General features: G+C 32.9%; 1 protein-coding gene across 1 annotated transcript in view; it reads left to right on the top strand.

The window, feature by feature from the left end:
* The first annotated feature begins 799 nt into the window (after positions 1–799).
* The window catches only part of LOC122046500, a 58818-nt gene continuing 49326 nt past the window's right edge, over positions 800–10291 (top strand). The window contains exons 1-4 of the mRNA XM_042607221.1: positions 800–1141; positions 1249–1313; positions 1592–1690; positions 9110–9242. Coding sequence (XP_042463155.1) covers positions 917–1141; positions 1249–1313; positions 1592–1690; positions 9110–9242 — 522 coding nt within the window. The 5' untranslated portion in view covers positions 800–916. The remainder of the gene's footprint in view (positions 1142–1248; positions 1314–1591; positions 1691–9109; positions 9243–10291) is intronic.

Below are 10291 nucleotides of genomic sequence, written 5' to 3'. Positions count from 1 at the left end.
TCTGAAATAACGATTAGGAGTCGATTCTCAGAAATTGATGATGTAGAGTTTACCTCATCATATGCATAATGTTGATGTACTTGTATTTACTTCTTTTCATATTCGTAGAACCAATGCTAAGAGACTGTTAAGGTAGCGGATCTATCTTTAAATGTATATAATTTGCCTCAGAACGTAGCGCAGACGGTGGACGCATGACATTTCTAGAGTAATGACCAATGATCGATTTTTAGAAACTGACGACTTGATGTTTATCCCACCATATATCTAATATCTGTGTACTTATATTCACCTCCCTTTATATCCATAAAATCGACACTAGAGGCCGTTAAAACAATGGATCTATTTTATTTGAATACATATAATTTTTACTAAAATTACATCACCTTCGAATAATTTTGATCTAAATTATACCAACTTAAAATATAAAGGGTATTTTAAATATTCATGTGATTATTTTTCTAATTGACATTAGGTAATTATACTGATTAATCGATCTAAAATTTCTTCTTAGTCTTTAGGATCAATTAAAAAATATTTATAGCAGCCATAATATTTATTAAAAAATATTTATTTATTAATTTATTAAAATTGAAACCTAGATGTCCAAGAAATTACTGCTAATACATGGTTGCCGTTCGATATTCATCTATTACTACTATAAAGTTGACGGTGGTCATTTTAATTATATGGGTAATTTGGGATTTTTTAAAATAATTTTGTTACTTTTTAATATTTGATCAGAAGCGATATATTTTTTCAACCTTTTGTTTTCCCACAGTTAAAGCCGACGAGCATTGGGAAATCAACATTTTATTTTTTCTTCGCACACCTCCCTTCTCCCCCATTGTCTTATCCACTGCGGCTAAGCCAACCGAGAAGCCAGTGGGGAGAGAACAATTCCCGGAGAAGAAGAATGGGGCGGGGGACGGACAAGATGATGAAGGCAGCGCAGCGGTTATGGAACACGCAGTACAAGCTCTTCACTGCCCGCTACGGCCACCATTTCATCGACCTCCTCCACCTTCCCGAACGTATCCTTTTCGCTCCCTTCGACATCTTCTATGAAGTAGTTGGTTCCGCCCCACGCGGTTTCGGCCTTCCTGAGCTCGCCTCCAAGCTCTCCTTCTCTGCCATCTTCGTACTTGCCCACAAATTTGCCCTTTTTTTTCACTACTCAAACCTCGTGCTAGCTTCTCGGTACTTTTATTCCTGCTCAATAAATCGTCTTCAATTGTCTGGATGTAGGTGGTTGCTACGCTTGGGACTTACGATATCGCTTTGGAATTGGGCAAGAAGGTGTTGTGCCCTAGGTAACTTTGATCCTTTATGTCTATAATGGCTCTATATTGCATTCGTGTCTTCGATCAGAAATTTTGTCAATGAGTCCCTTACTGTTGAACGATCTCTCTCTCCCCTACCCTTAACTTGAAATTTTTGATCTTTATATTTGGCTGATTGTAAAACTAAAACTTCATTAATGGTAATTGAACTTCACAAATCCATCGAAGCTAATGCTTCTGATCGATTACTATTGACTTACACCTATTACACCTGCATATGTTCAACTTACTGCTCCTCTTTATTGTAGGAATTGTAGCACTTGCAATGGATGGCAGGCTCTGCGCTGCACTATGTGCAAGGGTGCAGGAAAAGTGCATTATCAAGTGAAAAATTATAGTCCAAGAAGGTAAACCATCTTCATGATCTTGAAAATCAATGTTGGTGTTTCATTCCAACATTTCTTCTTCTTCTTCTCCCTGTCTGTCTCTGAGGATAGAAACAGTCATTTCAGCATCTCTCTCTGTCTATCTCGGAGAAAAGGAATTGCCAGTTTTTATCATTATTGACCATTCTTGGGTTAGGTTCATAGTTTTGACATAGAAGTTTAAGTCTAGTAATCTCGCAAATCCAAATTTTTGTACTTGTAATCTTATGTATTTATTGATGTGTTCAACATCTTGTGCTGCATATCATGATTCATAGGTAGGTGATAGCATCAAACCATTTTTCATCTATTTATACTAGTTAACCTAGCATAGACTTGGAAAAACTAATAAATTAGCATGTGAATCATCTTCTTGGGTTGTACATTATTGTATTGATGAAAATGAAAACTGAAGTGCTAACCAAAGTTAGTTGGACATTGTTCTCAGTGTCACATGGAGGTGGACACACTACTTTTACTCAATGTGTTATTTTACATTCCTTTCACTATTTTCAATGAATGCCAATTAAAAGTTAAAATGGAGTGATGAAATACTTGTATAAGAGAGCTTCAAGTCTTAAATAGTCTTGGTACATATGAAAAATTAAATGGTTCAAATTTTTTTAATTATTACATTTGCAATTGAGTGCACCATGATGGGATGACCTTCTTAGTCAATTGATATACATATGAAAGAATACCTTCCTAGCATTATGTTTTGGTTATGTGGTCATTAGGTTATCAATCTCATGAATGTGAGCCACATTGAATCAACAATCCCCTTGATTGCCCATATCATGAAGATCTTTTTACTTTTATAAAAGGCAATATATTACTCTCTTGTGCATGGTGGGATTCTTTTAGGGGAAAAATCCTTGAATTCTTGAATCATTAAGAGTTGTTTGTGATGCAACATGTGAATAACTATCTTATAAGGAGAAATTAGACCTCTGTTGCATGGAGAAGAAAATTTTAGGTTATTTTTTTTTAAAAATTGAGGAATTCCTTATGTAAGGGTCGGAAGCCCCTTTTATAGAACAAAAAAGACTTATTCTTATAATTTTTTTTTTCTAATTACCAAGTAAATAATAATTAATCCTAAAATGACTTATTAACAATAACAACAAAAATCAAGCCTTATTCCACTAAGTGGGGTTGACTATATGGATCCTCCTATGCCATTGAACTTTATTCTCTACTATATCATCATATATATTTAAATAAATTTTATCCCGTTTTATTCTTTCTAACGAAGTCTTCTTTGGTCTTCCTTTTCCTCGTTTAATAAGCATATTTGTTATAATTTCACATCATCGAATTAGAATATTTATTGATCGTCTAAGTACATGTTCGTACTATCTTAAACATGATAGATGCAATATCGACTTTCTTTCTAATGTTCTCATTTTTTATTTTGTTCATCATTGTATGGTCGCATCCACCTTAACATTCCATCTCACACATCTTTTGTGACCCTAAACCCTAAAATGACTTATCCTAATAAAATATAAATTTCATGCTTTTGTTTTGACTACATCGAAATAGAAACTTGCAACTTTTTAATTTTTTTATAAAATTTAGATTTCTTATTCTAAAATTTTCAATGTCAACTTTTTAATTTAAAATCTAATTTTAAATTATGTTCTTCTCTCCCACCAAGGAGAATTCAATTTTAGGAGAGTTGTAAGCATTTTTTATGTTGTTGCTAAGTGTAAGTAAAATTTACATCACCAAATTCGTGCATCATGGTTTCTTTGTATCTTTCCTTGGCACTCCATTCCAATTATTAAAGAACTAGTGTATTTTTTTTTGTTTTACTTTGGTTATTCAGGAATTGATTCTTTATTTTTTATTTTATTTCCTTTTAGTCACCCTTTTTAATAAGGAAATGTTGGGAGTAGTCAATAAATGCAAAAAAGTTGTTTGGATGAAAATAAAGGTGATTGGATAACTGCCTATCCCCAAAGTTTAAACTATTAGGAAAGGGACCAATTTGTATATTTATGTTCTTAATGCTCCCCTTCATGTGTGGGTGAGGGTAATTATACTTCACTTGGTTGACCAAAACTTACTATAATTTCTTTTTGTTGTAGGTATGATTTGAGATCTCGTGCTCTAATACAATGTTAAAATTAATCGACTAACAACTTAAAGGATCAAGCTATTATATTATTTTGGTAGATAAAACACGTGAAAGAGTAAATACTAAATTAGAATCTTGGCGGGAAACACTAGAAGGGAAAAGTTTGAGGTTTAGTAGAATAAAGACAAAATATATAGAATTTAAGTTTAGCAATATAGATGTAATGTCACAATTGTTAAGATAGGAGATGACGAATTACCTGCAACTTTAAATATTTAGGATCATTTTTGCAAAACAATGGAGGGGTTGAGAGAGATGTCTTACATAGAATACAAGTAGGATGGTTGAAATAGAGGAGAGCGTCGGGTGTTTTATGTGATCATAAAGTACCTTTAAAATTTAAAGAAAAGTTCTACAAAACTGTAATTAGACTTGCTATGTTATATGAAGCTGAATGTTGGGCTATGACTTGAGCACACATGAGCAGAAGATGAGAATTGTAGAAATGATGTTAAGATGGATGTGTGGACATACGAGGATGGATAGAATAAGAAATAAGAGCATCAGAGAGAAAGTTGGAGTTGCATTTATTGAGGGAAAACTCCGAGAGAAAGTTGGAGTTGCATTTATTGAGGGAAAACTCCGAGAGACATGTCTAAGATGGTTCGAGCATGCACTTAGACGACCAATACATGCTTCACTTAAGAGATGTGAAACTATGACAAACACACATCAAACGAGGAAAACCAAAAAAAAGATTTGGTTAGCAACAATAAAACAAGATAAAATTTATTTAAGTATAGATGATAGAGTAGTGGATAAAGTCCAAGCGTAAAAAGATCCATATAGCCGACCCCACCTATTGGGATAAGGTTTGATTGTTGTTGTTAAGATATAAATGCTCTTTGCAACTCTCCAGTGAAAAAGAGAGCATGGAACGGTAGAGACTAAAATATCTTCTAGTAAATGAACTTATCTTCTTATATGAAAATAGAACTACTATTCAAATAAGTTGACAAGTTAAGCAAGTAAGTATCAAAAATATATTTTCTCATTGTAGTAAATAGTGGAATGGATGTATATGTTTTTTAAAGAGTCATGATAGATTGCTTAGGATAATGAATGCATAGACATATGCTGTATGGTTGTCTTTGAGTCTATGACACATTAACATATTATCTATAACAATTATTGCTTAAACCAATCTTACATTTAGTATTGACGTATCTCTCTCATGCACACAATATAACTCTTAATTTAGTGGATTGATTAGATAAGGAATGAAATCAATCCCCTAACTGACTTTGATACAAGAAATAGTATAAATGGACAAACTCCCATAGATGTCTTATTATAATTGGTATAAGCAATTTTATTAATTTCTATTCCTGACTTCCTTTGTTTTTCTTGTTTATTTGTTGTTTTAGGTGTGGTATTTGTAGGCCTAGGTTATGATCAATGACATATGGAATATTCCTTGGTGTGGTTAGTTGTTTAGTAATTCTTTACTCATTAGAGGTTCTTAGGAGGTACGAGCAAAGAATTGTCAGTCTAGAGAGATGAGTCACTAAATGTGTTAAGAATTTTAATAGTAGTATCATGGCTAATATTGTGATGTATGCTTTTGAAAGGGGAACTCTTTTGGGTTAAGTACCATGGTGAAGTATGATTCTCTTTTGCTCCTATCTTAAAGTGTGTAGTTTTCATCAAACAACCACAATCTACTAAGGATAATATATACATTGTTTATGGGGGGATGCCACACAATATCTCATCAGTGTAGAAGCCCATATGGATATAAATTAGATATCTCTCCCTAATAGAAAGGGATATTTGGTCTACCCATGCAACTTTGTGAAGACTTGGTTCTAGTTCTAAAGTACGAATTAGATCCTATCAAGGCCTTGGTGGAAACAATATTCGTGCAACTTCTACTATCTAACATAATATTGCATGGTTTGTCTCCATATAATATTTAAATATGAAAAATATATTGCGCTTCTATATTGCCATCTAATGTAATGTAGGGGAAGTTAAATATGTCTTGTAATTTCCTTTTTGATCTTCATCTTTCTCTATTGTTGTGCTGGATCTACTAGTTCATTTAACAATTGAAATATTTCATGTTCAATTTTTTTGTTAGATTGTCTACTTTGTCCAAGCTATTATTACTTAGGCTCATTTCTCATTTTAATTTTAGGACCTTTACAACTAGCATCTCTATCCTTGAGTTTCGTAGCAACTGGATTTAATTTCAATGGTTGGTTGTCCACTGTAGATCTTGACATTGAATTCTGATAGAGTACTTTTTAGCTAAATCGTGTTCAATTTCACCAGCATCTCTTTTTAGTTCATGGAAGAAGCAAACCAAATTGGATCAGTATCAATATGAGAATCAAACCAAATTCGGCTACTGATACAGATTGCCCAAGTTCAAGATCAACAATGATCGAGCTGATATTTTAAGAGAAATCAAGATATCATAGAAATTGAAGTGAATTTTATAAAAATTAGAGATCTGAAGACATTAGCTAGAAATTAATTAAGTTCTAGCTAATCAAATTGAGCGTCAAAATGGATTAACTTGAGTTAAAACTTCATCAGATTGAGATGAGTTTGAAAAACTTGACCTATTTAACCTTTCATTTCATCCCAACTTGAGTCTCTCTGTTCCTTTTCATCCTAACTTTGTTCTTGGGGAACTTGAATGGGAAGAAGAGAGTCTTCATCACCCTCTTAAATTGCTTATCCATGCCATATCTCAAGTTTTACTATGCAACCATCATCACAAAATCAATAATCACTTGCTCAATTTTGCCATCACTCTGTAAGCTCAATGCTTCACTCATCTTTGTCTTGCTCATTACTAGTTGAATATGATGTGATTATGAACTGGGAGAGGATATTGTGGAGTGAGAGGCAACATAATCATCTCTTTTAATCAGTAAGGATCCTAAAAATCTTCTTTAACTGAAAAATGATTTGAATGTAGTTAGAAACTTGACTTTACCCTATTAACATTAAATATTAAGTGATAACACATTAAGAAAATATATTAGTGATCTATTTTATATTAATTTATTTTATTATTTATAAAAATAAATGACATTTTTTTGATATTGCAATTATTAATAATAAAATATCTTCAAATAGACATTTTGCTTAAGGTTTAGAACATTTTGTTATAATATAAATAATTTTATTATATCTTTTCTCTTTTTTTTTTTTTTTTTTTTGTATTTCCATATATTTGAATTTCACCCATCCTTATGATCCGATTCAACAAATAATTCAAATTTTCAACTAATTTGATCCCGATTCCTATTGATTTTGACAATTATATTTGATACTACTTGGATTATTCTTTCGTGAAAAGGTATTCTATTTGTCAAACTTACAAGTCATGCTCAAAACTTTTTGTACTTGTGGTTGACTTCGTTTTTGGCTTGCTAAGAACCAGGGTTTGAGATCTCGTGTTGAGCTGGTCGAAATGGGCGAAACATTTTGTTCTTCTTGCCATTCGACACTTACGTGAATTCGACACCGACATCAGCAGCCGTCTTGTGGCTGCTGCAGAGGCGTCACGACGCCTACGGCCGCCCCGGAGGGGCGTCACGACGCCTGCGACCGCGCCGAAGGGGCGTCACGACTCCCGCTGCCGCGCCGGAGGGGCGTCGCGACGCCCGCGGCCGTGCAGGAAGGGCGTCGCGACGCCCGCGGCCGCGTAGGAAGGGCATCGCGACGCCCATGGCCGCGCAGCAAGGGCGTCGCGACGCCCGCGGCCGCGCAGGAAGGGCGTCGCAATGCCCGCGGTGTGACCCCCACGGTCGCACCGGAGAGGCCACGCAACCCTCGCGACTGCATCGGAGGGGCCGCGTGAAGCCGTGCCCGGCTCGCGGTCGGTTTTTGAATTAATTTTTTTTTAAAAATTAAAACAATTCTCTAAATGGATGAGGATAATTCAAAGAGTTTTAATTAAATCCTAATAAAATTATCTAAGTAATTAAATATTTTATTTATTTTAATTTTAAAACATGTATAATAAAATTTTATTTATTTATTTAGTTATGTTATTATTTTTTGAATGATCTAATTACCTCTAATTTAAATAAATAATCAAATATTTTTTTAAATCCTAATTAAATTATCCCATTAAAATATATAAAACTTAATTTAAAATTCTAATAAAATATTATATATTCCTAAATCCTCCAGATCGCGTTGACTTACCACAACCATGATTTTTTTTAGTTTTTTTGATTTAGTTAATTTTTTATTTTTAAAATATCTATTTTTTTATAAATGAACTATTATTAATAATAATTATAAAATATTAAAAATTATTTCAAAAAATTTAAATAATTTTAAATTTTAATAAATATTTTATAAAATAATTTATTTTTTAAAAATAATTTTAAAATTAAAATAAATTTAAAATAATCTAATAAATTAAAAAATATATAATTTTTAAACATTTCAAATAAATTTTTTAAAATAAAAATTTTACAAATACATTATAAAAAATAATTTAAAATTTTCGAATAATTTTATAATTTTAAATTTTAAGAATTACTTATTTTTAAAATATTTTTTATAAAAATTTAATAGACATTATCTTATGAGAAAATATTAAAATATAAATTCAACATCTCAAAATAGAAAACATCTTTATTCTTTAATAATTAAATATTAATATACATTTATATTTATATTTAAAAAATACCGAAACTATATCGGCATGACACGATAAGATACCAAAACCTTATCGTTCTGATCCAGGACCGAAATTTCGATACGGATCGAGATTTTAAACCTTGCTAAGAACACGATAAGGTGGTATTGCATTTTGTTTGTATCATCATCATGATGAATTTGTGACACTCCCAACTATTTGGGTTTGGCTAGATGAAACTTTTCATATTGTTGGGATTCTCAAAATGTCTCACTTTTGGTTGCTTTCTAGGATACAGTTCACAATCTCAAAAGAAAAGAAAATATAAATGCCTTCTTTTTATACAATTTATTCTATGCTCCTCTATCCCTTTTATTTTACCATCCTCAATCTAAGATAAGACATGCATCAGTTCATGTTGATTAATTGGTTAGAAATTAATCTCTGTAATGATGTTTTGTTACTGCAACCTCTATCTGATTTTATGTTTTCTTGTTTCTAGTGTTGCATTTTGTGATGAGCAGCCAACATAGCACCTAATTTATTTTTTACTAAATTTTGAAATCCAGCATAACTTTTACTATATTTTGAAGTTCATTTTAGCAACTAGTCCCTTATTTTTTGAATTATGAGCAATCTGTTCCAGTGGGGAGAGGGTGACAGCAGAATCTGTCGCAGATGCCATTGCTGAAAGCCGTGCTGAATTACTTCACCTTCCTGCTTCTGTTGATCTTTCTGTACCACTTCCTTCAAAAGATTGTCCAAGCTGTGATGGATCCGTAAGATGCACACTACCTTGTTGATTAAATTTTGTGTATTAACCTTATTTTATGTCACCTTCCAAGCCTAGTTGTTCTGTAATCTAATTAATTTTGTTGACAGGTGAAATTCATTCTAACTTGGAAGCCATTGGAGTTATTTCATAGTGGCTAAACTGCTAATTCTTGGAATTAAATATCTTATAGGTTCAGACCGCTCTCAATCAACTTTTAGACTTCATATCCAATGTATTTGTTATTCACCATGATGCGAAAATACAATCTTACTTAAGAGCCAAGGTGGATTGTGGCTAGAACTTGAACCTTTTCTGAACCCTATTGAATTAGCCCTTCACCAATGCGCTGAGGTGCTTATTTCTATTTTTCCACTTGGAGGAGTGAGTGTAGAAGAAGCACATCATAGAAATCAAAAAATAAAAGATGCAAAAGTATAGAAGAATATAAACATCCAGACTTCCGTAAAATGATCCACCACCATATCAGCATTTAGTTTCCATAGGAACTTCATTGTTCTAATAATCCAGCCAAGTGTTTCAGCAGAATTCAAGTCTGAAAAACTCAGCTTTTACTCTGCAACTTTCAGCGCATTAAATGCAATTCTCAACTCTGAACTCTCTGCAGTTAAGTGACAAACAGTTCAGATTTCTCCACAAACTTATTTCTGTTTTGATCTACACAAATCCATAACTGAATGCTTGGGACTGGAACACTATATCTGAACACTGAGAGAGCCAACAGCAACAGATTCTGACACGTGAGCCAAGCCTGCCACCCACTTCAGTTCCATTAGTACCATCTAACTTATCAATACTCAACAGATCTTCCAACATGTCAATCAAATCATCATCAGCAGCCACCCCAATCAACTCAGCAAATCCCATATTTACAGGATCGAGTTCAGAAATCCTATAAACAGCATTAAAGGTGACCACTCAACCTTCCTTCTTTGGTTATCAGCAACAATCTGTTTTCCCACAGTTTGAGAGTTTCTCAACATGATTTGATACCCTCCTATTTCTTTTCCCTGAAATATGATAGATATAGGAGAT

The sequence above is a fragment of the Zingiber officinale genome, chromosome 2B (assembly GCF_018446385.1).
Source record: "Zingiber officinale cultivar Zhangliang chromosome 2B, Zo_v1.1, whole genome shotgun sequence".
Taxonomy (NCBI): domain Eukaryota; kingdom Viridiplantae; phylum Streptophyta; class Magnoliopsida; order Zingiberales; family Zingiberaceae; genus Zingiber; species Zingiber officinale.
This window is presented reverse-complemented; position numbering and strand designations above follow the sequence as displayed.